The 15,000-nt window shown below is 37.8% G+C and overlaps 2 protein-coding genes across 4 annotated transcripts in view; one reads left to right on the top strand and one right to left on the bottom strand.

Annotated features, from left to right (window-relative positions):
• The window catches only part of Tbca (Tubulin binding cofactor A), a 258,271-nt gene that overhangs the window by 109,596 nt on the left and 133,675 nt on the right, over window positions 1-15,000 (bottom strand). The window lies entirely within an intron of this gene.
• LOC136839318 (follistatin-related protein 1-like) overlaps window positions 1-15,000 on the top strand; it is a 47,646-nt gene that overhangs the window by 8,713 nt on the left and 23,933 nt on the right. For all 3 annotated transcript variants that reach the window (XM_067105194.1, XM_067105195.1, XM_067105193.1), the window contains exon 2: window positions 3,762-3,809. In XM_067105194.1, the coding sequence (XP_066961295.1) occupies window positions 3,762-3,809 (48 nt within the window). The remainder of the gene's footprint in view (window positions 1-3,761; window positions 3,810-15,000) is intronic.

The following is a 15,000-nucleotide window of genomic DNA, read 5'->3' as shown; positions in this document are numbered from 1 at the left end:
TACCGGAGGGCAGCTTATCTGCATCATAGACCACAGCTATTTGTTGCCTTAATATCTGTTTTGTGCCGTCGGTGGACCCGGTGAATGGAATATGGTTCCTATGGTCATAGGGCTGAATATTCCCTCCAGGTGTTGATGTGACCCTGTCTCGTTCGGGATGCTCACATTACCGAGATATTGCAAGTAGGTTTTTTTTCAGCCTTCTGACCACGCTTCTCTCTCTCTCTCTCTCTCTCTCTCAGCCTACACGATGTTCGGAGCACTTTTAGACAATGTAGCAGGTCGACCTTGGTACAGTCCCTAAGGGAATGGCAGCTTATAAAAGGCCGCATAACGGAACACCCCGCGCAGATTCTCTCTCTCTCTCTCTCTCTCTCTCTCTCTCTCTCTCTCTCTCTCTCTCTCCACGTGTGCGTGCATTTGTATGATAAAATTTATACTTAACAGAAAAGCCACAAGTTTCACTGAAGAATAATCATGTATAGTTTAATAATCTTATTTCGTCTTAATTTTCGCGACGCATCCTTTGGCCTCACCGTGCATATCTTGGACGATTTTAAACGTACAGATTCTAAAAGTGACTATTTCGACATCAGTCGACACATTTGCAGTCTTTTCACTACAGGTTGAATGGCATACATCGATTGTTTGTGATGGCAAAACACACGCACAATACACACACACACACACACACACACACACACACACACAGATGGGTCACAGAAATTCTAAACCGTTTGAGTCATAATGTGATTCATTCATCTCCACAGGATTCCATCTATTTGGTTAAGATATTATCACGCTTTTCTGTTCCTTTCAGAGAAGTTACGTACACTAAAAGTGATGCTCACAATAACGTTAATAAAAACAACTTTAGCGACACTTAAAAATTACAATAAGGTTAATAGCAATGATGATATAGCACAAAAATTAGGGTAGCATCGAATGAAAAATGTTCCTCATCCTAAGATAACACGACGAGACGGTAAATTGACTAATAAGAAAACTAATTATCTTGAGCTTTGCCTAAAGGATATTAAGTCTATTGTAATTAATTGCTGTCATCATAGAGATTCTATGAATAATACACACTGATCTTTTATGAGTAAGAGAATGGCATTTTACTCTGATCGTGAATGCTCAGTCGACATACAAGTTATGTTTTGACAAGATTTGCATTTTTTCTATCTTCAAATGGTAAACATTTTGTAGTCTTGTGCTAAAGCAAAAGACCCCAAGCTTTGAATATCTACTACACACTAAGAAAACTACGGATTATTATCTACTTCAAATAAATGATTATCCTAAATTGGCGCAGCCCTTCGATGAGAATGTAAGGTTCAGAGAGCAAGGCTGCAAGGAGGAGGAGTCCTGAGTCACCTATGATGTGAAAGTTTCTTTCGTCGCTGCGCTGTTTCTTTGTGTTCTAATTATGGGAAACATTTCAAGGCGAAGAATATGGGATAAACCCTTCCTTGTCATTTTGGCTTAGAAGAGTCTTATACTAAAATACGTAAGTAGTAATCATCTAAAGATTTTGGTTCCGCATAAAACAGTCGTAATGCTGCATTGCTTAGTCATCCTAAAACTTTAAAGCATGCCAATCTTTGGTGGAGCAGAAAAATAAATGTTAGAGCTAAACAGTTTTATCGTATTTTCCATAATTCCTCGTTTCATCTGAAAATGAGAAAAAAATATAAATCAGCTACTCGTAATATGCTTAAACTGACTTTGGAGGATATATCTAAAGCATAATAATGTCCATATATCCATATAGCTCTAAAACCCAAAGTTATCGAGAAGCTACTGGCATTTTTGGAATTTTAAAGTCTTCCTCATAATGCCATATAAAATATAGACAAGCTTTCATTCGTCCCCTAACTTCAAAAGCCTCACAGAACGAAAATCTAACACATTTCTGCTTCAATACAAGCAGGGGATTTTCCTGATTTTTTGTGGATGTAGGAGACGAGGTACCTTTCCTAACAAAGCTGAGACTAATAAGGAAAGTCCTGAGGTCTTATTAGATTCAGTTGATATACAACGCCATTTATGGCCTAAGTTCCTCCTCTCATGCAGGAGCCTTGATATCGGGATAGACACAAGCTATTCGGTCTTGAAAATGAGAAAAAACAAATGGCTCCAGTCGAGACGTCTTTAACCTGATTTCAAGATTTGCGATTATCATTTGACAATTGACCTGTGATAAGAAACCCGGTTATCATGGGGCGACTTTTAAAACGAGATCAGTGCTCGAAGCATTAAAAAACACTCGCCTGTCACAGATTTACGTGTAAAAATATACTGACTTCATTTCAATTTCATATGCAGATTCTCAGTACAATTAAAAACTTGGGTTTTCGGCTTTCAGAGCAATGGAAGCAACGTTAAGCATCATATTTGTTTGGGCGTGTGTTTTTTTATATATATAATCAGATTCAGTAGAGGCAATATACCGAGCTGCACGAAAGAATTTTACTTTTTACTTTCTTTGCAAACTTTATTTTACAGAAACTGGACAGGTCGAGAGCTCAAGTCTAAATATAATTGTTTTAAGGTTCCTTCTTGTGTAGAAGTTGTGAAAGAGGACAAGTGGGAGAGCTTTGTAAAGGAAAAAACTGCAAACTTAGTCATATTAATGAACAAATGTCACAATTTGGCATCAACTCCTTGAAGAGGTAAAGGATATGTTTTTGATTATTGTAATTTTTGGTACAGATTTCTAGAAAGATTAATTGTATTCAACTCAAAATTCTCAGTTCAACCTTACATCAAACTGCGGTCACAAACAACAGATGGGCTTACATAAGTTTACATAATACTAGATAAGAAAAAAATGCTAGACAGAAACTTAGACGGCATGCCTTAAGTGGGGGTGGGGATAGCACAGTCGGTGCACCCTATGTGATTTCCTATAGGCGTTGCTTAGGGTGTTTGTATTGTCCCTTCGGCCCCTAGCTACACCCACCTTTCAGACTTATTTTACCTGCATCACCCCTTCAGTTCTTTCATCTGGCTGTCGAACATCTCTGACTATTACGTCTTGATGCAATTGTGGGGTTTTCTCCCAATTTCACCTTTAGATCCTTGAATGTCATTTCATTTATTGCTAGATCTTTTCTTCCCACTCATCCACTCAAACTTCCTCTCTTCACTGTCTTTAACGATGAATTGCTGACTCGCCTTAGATGGCATATTGCGAATGGAATATTGCGACAGCCAGCAAATCTTGATGCAGGATTTTGCGCATTACAGGCAAAGTTAATGATTTCATATTTCACTCAGCTTTCCTGTTAGTTGCCAGATTTTTCTACGTGTTATGTGCAAAAATACAGGTCAGAAGACCGGCTCTCATAGTAATTAACTGCATACCTATATAAGATATCGGTGAGAGAGGACACTACCATTAGTGCCTTATTCGTGGTTCTTAAGAGCACCACTTTGGAGGAGCAACCTTCGTTAACACTTGATTTCGTAGACGTCCGCATACTTTTCATGTACATATACAGTATACATACATACATATATATATATATATATATATATATATATATATATATATATATATATATATATATATATATATATATATATATGCATACATACATGATAAGTAGATCATAGATTCATACGCTGTAAATATATTCACACATGCTCAAATTAAATAAAAAATATATATTATACTACAACCACTACACATACTTATTACTCCCAGCTTTGCCAGAGCCCTTTGTGACATGTTTTTCGTTTTTATTTTACAGATGAGGTCAATAATCGTGTGTCTGGCAGCTGTGTCTGCTGTTGCAGCGGTAAGTACGACAACTATTTTTCGTCTCTTTTTGTGCAAACCCACCTAGGGCTTAGATACCGTTACCCAGAAGTGGGTAACTATGTTGAGGAGGGAGTAAATTTTGTTATATATGTGTACACATTTGTTACGCACACATACATACTTACATACATATATAAATATGTATATATATATATGTGTGTGTGTGTGTGTGTATGTGTGTGCGAATTCACTCACAATGGATAATGAAAAATTACACAAGAGACTAAATTTCAGTTCTTATTCTCTTTCTTCTACTTCACGTTAGTATTTTCTGCATCTCTCTCTCTCTCTCTCTCTCTCTCTCTCTCTCTCTCTCTCTCTCTATATATATATATATATATATATATATATATATATATATATATATATATATATATATATATATATATATATATATATATATATATATATACGTCCAAGCAATATATTCTTTAGATGTTTATACAGAACTGGTAAACAATTGTTCGTAAATCTGAAATTTAGCTACGTAGGAACGTTGCCAGATAACTTTTATTTATTCCTCGTCACTCTTCGAATGAGGGCTCGAATATTCCGTTCCCGACTTGATTCTAGACAATAGGCCACACAGCCCAAGAGAATTTATTAGCTAACCATTGCCACTTAACAGGCTGGCGCGGTCCTTCCTCCTCCAGGCCCCATTTCCTGAATTTAAATCCGGTTGCCAACAAAAGCTCTTGTGATTCAATATCCGGAGAATTGTCCTTTAGGCACGTTCGCTGTTAAGAGGGTCATATCTCAGGTTATTTGCGAACGCCATTACCTGGTTTCGACCGACCAGTACCTTCACCTTATTAGAGGCAACTTTACGCGAAATTTTAAACGGGTTATTCATTGCTAAACGCCGACGCTTCTTTGTGGAGGACGGTGCCTCATTGGTCGTTGGACACTTTTTGATCTGTATTTTATTACACTTGAGCAGGCGCGTCTCTCTCTCTCTCTCTCTCTCTCTCTCTCTCTCTCTCTCTTGAAAGCTAAACTTATGGTCTTATTCAAAGGGTGCCGATGAAAGGTTTTTTTTTTTTAGCGTACTCCAGTAATCAAAGACAATCATTAATTGCGTGTAAGCAGTGCAGGTCTAAAACAAACAAGTAAACAAAGGAAAATTCCCAAATCCGCATAATAATTTCCATGGCCTGTAACACTCGACGTAATATCCTGTCAATTGGCCCAAATATCTCAAAGGACCTTACAGTGAATATAGGACAGCGTTACGCTTGACTATTTTTTTTTTTTTTGTGCAAATAATCATAGTTGTGTTATCGTTCATAAACCGAGAACTTCGATTTAAAGTTGACTGGTTTCATAAATCCCTGAAGGATTATATATCAGATTTTAATGGCAACATTTCAATAAACTTTAAGCTTCAGACAAAATGTTAAACATGAAAATCGAAAAAATATCTTGACTTCATTTTTAATTAATTAGGCCAAAGTAGGCATTCTGTTTTCAGAGTAAAAATACCGTGCTTCTTGGCATTCCACGTTTCTCGTTCCCTATATCTGTGGAAACAAACGAGAAACGTAACCGTGGATACCTTTAGTCTTAAGGTGAGGTCTGATCTTGGGACCAGTCTTTCCTTGAAAGGACTGGTGAGGAATTTTTTTTTTTTTTTTTTAAAGATGAGACAAGATGCCGAGGTCTTCTTTTTCTTATTTTTAATGTTGTTTTTGCTATTCTTCTGTGTTTATGTAGTTCTGCTTCTTATGAACGTGTATCCATCAGTGATGGTTGCGTGAGTAAAATAAAAATTAATATTAATGTAATAATTATAATAATGGTGACAATGATAATAACCAATAAATAATTAATAAAAATACTGGCTCCCATGTAGTATTGCCTGCGAGATCCAAAGTAAGAGGGAGGTGGCTGGGGCCTGTAGCTTCTTTTCCAGAGTTTCATGACTTTGTTCATTAACTTTCTCCCCGCATTACCTCCCGGTAGAATATCTTCTCATTCTCTTATGAGTTTCTTGCTCAAATTGGCTTTTTACTTTATTTGTCACTAAACTACCCATCCACCAATATACTGGTACACAAACTTCTCATGTGTAATCATTATGGTGTATCCATAGCGTTAGATATAATGGTAATATATGAGATGATCGCACCAATACTCTACTGGCAATAAACATCTCATTCACACCCTCCGTCGGACAAGGGTAATTTCTTTCTGCGTACTTATGGAGGCCAGTGGCTAGCCCGGGATTAATTACTCCTTTGTGCAGACCTTGGATTAGGGTACCAGTGAACTATCGTCATTTTTATGTCAATCAATCAGTCAATCAATCATTTCCTGTGGCACCCACGGGGATGCATAGGGCCTCCATGAACTCACGCCACCACATTCTGTCCTGGGCTAACTCCTCAAGATCTCCCCAACAACCATCTCCTGCTTCCCTCCTCATTGTCTCCTTTGGCCTACCTCTACTCTTCTACCAAGGGAAACCCACCCTGGTGTACCTCGTACTGTTCCGTCTTCCATACACATGACATAACTACTTCCAGCATGAGAACCTAACATGCTCATCGACCGGCTGCTCCCCATTACTCCTCTAATTCTGTTATTTGATATCCTAACCCTCCAATTAATTCCTAAATTCTTCTGAGTGCCTTATTTTCAAATGTGAAGAATTTATTGTCCTAAGTCACTGTACTGTACCGTGACTCATGCCCATAAATCAAAATTCTCCTAACCATTACCTTATAAATTTTGATTTTTGTATGCACAGAAAAATTGCTATTATTCCAAATGTTTTTAAGGATTCCCATTGCCTAATAAGCCTTTTTTAATCTTTCCGTAAATTCTGTGCTCAGAGAACCATCCTTATCTAAATAAGTACCTAAATATTTAAACTTATCCACTTGCTTTACAACCATGCCTTCAATTAGACAATATTCATATCCATGATTTCAGTTTTTCCATTATTAATAACCAAACCAACCTTCCGACCTTCACTGACTAAACAATCAAATACTCTCTGCATTTTTTCTGGTCCCTCGCAGGTCAAAACTATATCAGCATAATCTAAGTCAAGAAGTTTCCCATTTTCTTCCCAGAGTATACCTGCATCAGTTTCTCTTTTAACCCTTCTCATAACGCAATCTACGACCAATACAAACAACAGAATGCCACCCTGAACCACACCAGACTCAACTTCAAATGGATCACTCAAACACCCATCAACCATCACTTTACAAGATGTGCCCTCATGCATATTCATAATAACCCTCACAAACTTTCCTGGTATTTCATAATGCCTCATGATTTTTCCCATAGTCCGACTCGAAATACTATCAAAGTCCTTTTCAAAATCAACAAAACAAAGACTTGACGGAATTCTCACTTCATTAGCTTGCTGCATTAAACGCGTAACTGTCTTTTTTTTATGTAGTAGGATTATATTTATTAAAATTTTGTTTTTACTTCCAGTGTTGCTTTTCAAATGTCAAATATACATGAAAACAAAAATCTTGTCTGTCTTATCTAAGATACTCTGTAAGATCCACTCAGTCATCAGTCTCGATGGCTGAAATTCCAAACCCATAAACGTCCTGACAGTAATCCTCACCAGGCCTTGTGTCTCATCTAATCCTTTTAATGCCCAATGTCGGTTGTCGTTTAATACAGCATTCTGTGTAGGGAGATTATCGTTAGATTCCGTTGCCTTTGGTCAACGCCCGCGGCACGTTGCGCCCATTGCGAATATTAGACTGTCTTACTGAATGCGGCATTAACCGGAAAATACTTACTGTACACTGTTGTACCTACCTTGTTTGGTTACCTGATTGCTGCCGATTCTCCAACCGGAGCAAATAGCACAGGAGTTAGTTTATTTGTTAACAAATGTAAAGATAGACGGCGAAAACAAAGTGAAGAAATAGGAGGTGATGCAGTAACCTTTGGATGATCGAAGATTCCAAGAGTAGGGAAAATGGGGTAGGGGTGAAAATTCCAATGCCTGGAAAATAAGGTTCCATAAAAATCGGATTTCGACTGTCAAATTAGTATTCTGCACGTTTCAGTTACTTGAATCGATTACAATGCTAACCAGAGGACATGCTAAATGTCTCGAATATTTTTTTCTAAATGATAAATTATGAATATATTTTCATTGGCTTAATTTAAGCTGACCTTCACCTAGCTTTCAGACAATGTCTGAAAGCTGGCCTGAACTCTTTATGACGTTACAGTTAGTGTCACGTATTTACTTAAAACCCCTAAAAGCAGTCTGCGAAATTAATTAAATAACTAACGGGAAAGGCAAAGCAACACCAGAACATGAAATAGGGGTAAAATAAGTGATCCACATATATGCAAGTCTTCTTAAGCAAATTAGCAATCTAATGACACCCGTGCAAGCTTTTGTTTAAACAAATTCTTGGTCGCCACCATCCAGGAGGACGGGCTCTCTAGCATGATAAATGCATCATCGTTTCATCTTGCCAAATGTAACCTTCAATAACAAGTTGTATTATTATTATTATTATTATTATTATTATTATTATTATTATTATTATTATTATTATTATTATTCCCACCCCATTAAGTAACAAGACAGTAAAGCAGGGAAGTGCTAAGGAAACTACCAAAACATAGGAGACCCATAAGTGAAGTCACACGTTTACTATAATATTAACCTCTCATAACTGGGTACAAACAAGCTCATGTTTTTATAGACTGATGAATTTACTGCAATTCCGGCCTCTTTATAGTTTCTATTACATATAATGTATCTTTACAGAAACAGTAATTCCAAACACGATCCCAAGTCATGCATAGAAGGAGCTTAATCTCAGAGTAGTTCCTGGCCACCCACGAATTCTCTCTCTCTCTCTCTCTCTCTGTGTGTGTGTGTGTGTGTGTGTGTGTGTGTGTGTGTGTGCGCGCGCGCGCGACTACGTGAACTTTAATACAAGTCCAAAAGTAATCCTTCGGAAATTACCTTTCTCTCTCTCGTATTTTCTTTAATGCCTAGAGGGGGTGGCTCCCGAGAATATAATGTATACCTACGCAGAAGGCTCACTATCACCACAAAAAAAAAAACACCCACCACAAGACACACTGCGTTTGTCATTCCTGGACGTATAAATGTGTGTGCGTATACGTATACATGGGTCATGTATTATCTTTAGTCTCGTCTGAACCGCGGAGTCATTTTGCACATTACCCAATGTGCAGAAGAGGACACCTGGCAGGGCGGATGCTCTCTTTGATGGATTCAGCATGAATCGCGAGGCAGTGTCCATCACGATGCACAAACCAGCCCTTGATATTTCAGCCGTGCCTAGGTATACGTTGCAATCCACAAGGCACCGATGAAATTCACAGGTGAATGCCTGAAGGTGATAAATGACGAGGCACCGGATACGAAAACAGATTCAACAGTTTCATTATGATTTCTATCCTTGTAAACTATCTCTCATAGACACTGAGCTAGAAAATGACCTTGAAATCTGTTACCATTACTGTTATTCATAAAAATAAACCACGTAAACTAACTGAAAAAAACGATACAACAAAGCACGTTAATCGATACCATACGCGATTCACGACAAACTTTCTGAACCATTTAATGAATACCATTTTCTATGCATGCTGCACATATTGACGACAAGTGCTGGAAGAAGGCCAGCCTAATGTAACACCGATATCATATACTATCTCTTGTTCTGTGAGAAATCATATGTTACGTTATAACCTTACTTTTTATACACAGTTCAACAATAATATCTTTATTGGCCCTTTTCTAAGCACTGACTTTCGAAGGCAAGAAAATTCATGCGTCTATCTGAACAAAAATACTTCATATTCATTTCTTGATTTCAAGGTTAAAATCTTTAATTTTTTCCAGCATAGTATTTCAAGAAAGGCACTAGGATTTCTCCTTCCTTCACCTTGTCGTAAAGGGCGTAAACATTTAAAAATCAGGACCTCATTCAGATGTAAACATTTTTAATAACTAAATGAAAATACTAGTTCTAATATCTATGTAAATATCACCATACATTTTTTTCAGCTACAACAGAGTGAAGGTAAATAGTAGCCTGATTTATCTACATTTGCTTGAGACTGCATAACCGACATAAAAAGACCTCTTTGGATGTTTTTGTAAGAATCGGGCAAGACAAAACACTTTCAACGGCATGTCCTTGATTCTACCGTCTATCATAGATATTTGCTCACATAGTTAATTATCGCATACATCCCTGCGTGTAGTACTGTATGGGGACAAAAAATATTGCGCAACTTGGCAACTGTGATCTTTCGAAGAGGAACCATTTAATTAGTGTATCCATAACGGCAGATATTAAGTAACAGTGAATAAATAAAGTACCCAACTCTAGTAACAATTAAAAACCAAAGTCTCTTCATTACCAGCAAATATAAAGTAGCAATGTCTGTTAAGTAACAGTGACGAATTAAAGTTTCGGACCAAGGTACATACATTTTGCATAAGGCTAACGGCGAGGGAAACTGGCATGGAGTTTAAACTATAGATGTCACACAGAGGGAAAGTAAGTATATGCATACACAATGCGTGTATTGATCTTTGGTGACGTCGTTACATCCCAGATAGTAAAAACCTAAACTGGGATACAGTGGACAGAGTGAACTAAGAAATGTAGATAATGTACAGTCAAATAACTGAAATTAACTGCATCTCATACAGTCTGATCACATCGATGGGAATCTTGCTCTCACTGCGCATATACGAGGGATCGTCCTTTGATGCTGAAAATGCCAGGCATTGTGAGATTCGTTACGCTGAATTTATTGCCAGTGAAGCATGTTGCCAAGAATTTTAGTACAACTGAACAGGACGTTCTGACACTCCTTTGCATCGTTTGTTTATCTTCTTGGTGATAGCTTCCTTTGACCATTGGCGATGCTAACTAACATGTAAAGCTGCAGTCCATTAACAAAGTTTCTTGCCAGTCCGACTTGTCTTGAACATCATTACCCGTCACGGCCTCTCCACAGAGAAAAACATAAACAAATAAATATAAGCTGTGGTTATTCTCTGCCTCTTCTTGAAAGTTTGTGCAGTGACTGAGTCGTTTTCGATCCATCTTATGCAAATCCAATGGTTTGTTGTATAGTTTATCGAATATCAAGCTTCATATTCAATATAATAATTAATATGGCAGGAAGTTCTTTGACAATAAAATATAGCATAAAAATAAAATAGTGAGCAAAAGCACCGGTGCACATTAGCATCATTTTGATTATTATCAAAGCTAATGAGCGAAGATTGACGGGATGTGTCAACAGCCAAACACCTGTCGTTTACGCTAATCTAGGAACTTTTTTTAACATTAAATCATCGCTTACTCCGCACAGAAGTTATTTATCGTTTAGTCACTACTGACGTAAGCTGTTAAGTATTTATATGGTAGTTAGTCGACACGAAAGTTGTTCAGAAAAAGAAGATTATCAGTTCGAGACTTATCTTCTAAGTGGAAAATGCACGTGTGTAAAGTAGTCTATAACATTCAAGCAGTCATTTCTCTATGTGTGATTTCCAGTCATGTTTATATCACAATATTATTATTAAAATAGAATATTATTGAAATAGATGCAAAAGCTCCAAAACTTAAAGCCAAATCAGATCAAATAGACAATAATATTCAATGCGTAATGATGTTTGCGCTGGGCATCTATTGCATTTTAGCTTGGTCATTTTACGTAGAAAGAGAGGAAGATAAACCAGAAAACATGTAATGCTAAACAATACTTCTCTTTATGTGAAATATTTACGTTGTTGTGAAAAACTGTCCACAGAATGCTGACACATTTCATACCATTAGCTCTATTCTTATATTTAAATACGAGTCATACAGGCAAGAAAAGCAGCATTGTGACGGACTGGTGTCGGTAAACATTGATAGTCTACTGCGCGCGCAGAGTTTGCTGGAAACCGTGGTTTCGTCACACTTTGAAACGACAAGTAACCAACTCTTCTTTCGAATGAAAAGCAAAGTTTGTCGTCTTTCTTTCCTTCTACTTTCTTTTATTTACGGAAAAACTTCTGACGTTCACGAGATCAGAGATCATCGTGCGTTTCTAAGATTGATTTTGTCAGTGGTGCCATTCTCAGCGTTGAAGCATTCCATTACGGTGTACGTTTTAGTCATCCTAGATGAGACGTAACTTGAACTATGCTATGTCACGTTTTTTTGATCAGTGACTAATCAAGCAACTGAGTTCTCATGCGTGACATCAAATGTGAGCGACGCGTTGAGAGAACGTGAGATGCAACTCCTCTATCTGTTTTGATCCCATTCAGTTCGAACAATGACGCAATACGGGTGACTCAGCCCTATGTTTTTCTGTCAGTATAAACCAGTTATTCTCTCTCTCTCTCTCTCTCTCTCTCTCTCTCTTCGTTCCTTATTTTTAGACGTTGCTCCTGTTCACGCCATGCGCGTTATGATTACGCCACTTCCGTCAAATAACCCCTCCCTCACCTTCCTTGTCATCCTCCAAGTGGTCCCATACCACATGACCGAATATTCTCGAAAAAGCCATCTCTCTCTCTCTCTCTCTCTCTGGGTCGAATATGGCTTTGCTGATCTAAGAAGTGGTCACATATCTGGTCGATAGGCAACTGCTATGAGACGCAGTTTGGTAAGGAAAGGGATAAAGAGGGAGAGATGAGAGACAAAAATAACACACGTGAATGATCATTACTCCGTCAACAAACGAATTCCTAATTGCAGAAGGGTTTCGACAAGGTAATCCTCACACCAACAGGATGAGACCCTTCACTAGTTACTTCTCTCAGAGAGTGACAGTAATCACTGAAGGAAAGATCTCGTGCTTTTGCGTGAGGTGTTCGTAGGGAAGTAACGCGCAGTATGCTTGGATGGCGGAAATTTTTGCTGATGAAAAAGCGCGCAAGTCACAGAGTGGTGGCTTCCTTCATTTCCCGATGAAATGCCCTCTCAGTCACGCCACCTCTTTTATTTTGTCATTTTCTTTCTTTTTTTTGAGAAAACAAGTGGAGGTGGAGCTTCATATCACCGGAAATGTTAGTAAATGAAATAATGATCTAGTGTGATGGTAATTAGAATACAGCAACACGGTAAGTAGGGCAATACTGATGTCCCAAATAACCCTAAACTTCCGTGTAGCCTTAGGGGCAACTCATCATCATCATTCAATATGATTCCATTGAGAGAATTAAGTAGGTCGAAACCGCTCTTCTACAATAGCAATGGAAATAATCCCCTTTTATTCTACAGTTCCCATAAATCAGTCCCCAAGTCCTTGGGTTTGAATAGGTCCAAGTAGGACGGATGGTTACCAATCCCAGACCGTTCCAGCTAACGACGTCCCCGGAGAGAGCGTGTGTGGTGCCTTCCATGAGGACGCCTTCATCACGATCCAGCTCCCAAATGGAGACCTGGGAATCCTGGTTGGGTTGATGGTTAAGCGTAGGTGGGGATGTTTGCTTGTTTCTCACATTTATATAGTAGACTTTGATTTCTGGATATCTAAACGGAGGTATATTCTTATTTGCATGACGGTACGTTTTTAACATAAAAAACACGTGAAAAAATGTACAAGAGAGTAACAATGACATCAAATAACCACAGCAAAGCATCACATGAGGAACTCCACTTGGCGTACCCAATTACAGTAGAGAAAAAAAAAAGACGAGATGACTTGTAAACTCCCCCACTTCCAGACTTCCTCTGAGGTAGTAAAAAGTTGAAGAAAAATGCTGCGTCTTAATCAATTTTGTTTCGAATTTATGAAGAACTCTGAAAGATGGCTTTTGCATATTATGCAAGTTTCTTTGGTCGGAGCGTGCCACTGCAAAAAAAAAAAAAAAAAAAACTTTATCTACCTAAGCTAAACTCCTTACGTTCCTGTTATTAGTTCAGGGTGGCCTTGTGCCAGAGCGGGTCTTTTAAGTATACCGAAATTATAAAGCAAACAATGCAAATTCTGTGAAGAACCTTCAGTTTCGCCCCTGCACACTGGTTTCCACCCGGAAAAGATAAATAACTGGATAATGTTTGACATTATAATGTCAAATTATTTCAATTTTACATAACGACACGGAACTATACAAGTGCACAAATTCAGGTTCACGGTTTATCATCATGCCGCATCTAATTCAGTAATACATGCGTCATTACGCTTCATTATAATCTATCTATCCTATATAGGCCTTTCTGTGGCAATTCCTTACGGGGAACAAGCTACTTATCTCGAGGCTACTCAAAGAATCTGCACGTTCTTCGCCACCCAAATATACTGACTGCATTATTTGTAATTCCCCTCGAGCATGAAATGTTTACAAAAAACGTAAAATAAAAAAAAGAGGTAAAAATGCTGAGTTAATGAAAGACAGCATAAAGTGAAATATGTAATGAACTGCTTCAGTAATACATTCCTGTAAATTTTTCATTTACATGTGTTATGGTAACCAAAATCACATATACTCAGTTCAAAAGTTTAACACACGAACCTTTGTTCGTATACTTTTTATTTCATCAGTGAACAAAATAGACCTAGCAAATTCTGTGCCATATATACTTTCCATACTAAAACCTGGAATATTAGTATTGATTTTAATTTTTTCTTTAAAGACAGTCCAGCACTTTACGAAAGCATAGTGAAGCAGATTCTTACCACGTTCTTCAAGGTTAGCAGAGTCCTCTCAAAATCTGACAATAATGCTTAAGCCAGTTATGTCACTCCCTAAGGCGCGGACTGTTGTACTTGTAATCGTCTCTCGTGTCATCCTGACCTTGATGTGAACGTCATGAGAAAAAAAATGCAATAATTGCGAACTCAGTAGTATTCCCTAGGAAATGAGCTAGTATTCATTTCAGGAACTGAAGTTGTAACTTCCTCTTCCTTTTGTGAAAATGTAATTGTTGAGCTTAATAGGAGAAGGGGAATTAGCATTTTTTTCCGTAAACTGGGTTCAGTAACGTGGAATGATATGTATTATAGTATTTGGGCTTAGTACTAAGAGTACACTATCACATTCTCCTCTACTTCAGTAACATCGCATTGCAACATTGAATGAACATGAGAAGAATGATTAGCTGAAAGGCCAAGATGAGTTAGTTGAAAGACTTAAAGGTTTTTGAACGTTCAACGTTAGCTGTCGACTCTATTCGCATCGG

Source organism: Macrobrachium rosenbergii, chromosome 6 (assembly GCF_040412425.1).
Source record: "Macrobrachium rosenbergii isolate ZJJX-2024 chromosome 6, ASM4041242v1, whole genome shotgun sequence".
Lineage (NCBI taxonomy): Eukaryota > Metazoa > Arthropoda > Malacostraca > Decapoda > Palaemonidae > Macrobrachium > Macrobrachium rosenbergii.
Note: the sequence above shows the minus strand (reverse complement) of the source record. Positions and strands in the feature narration are given on the sequence as shown.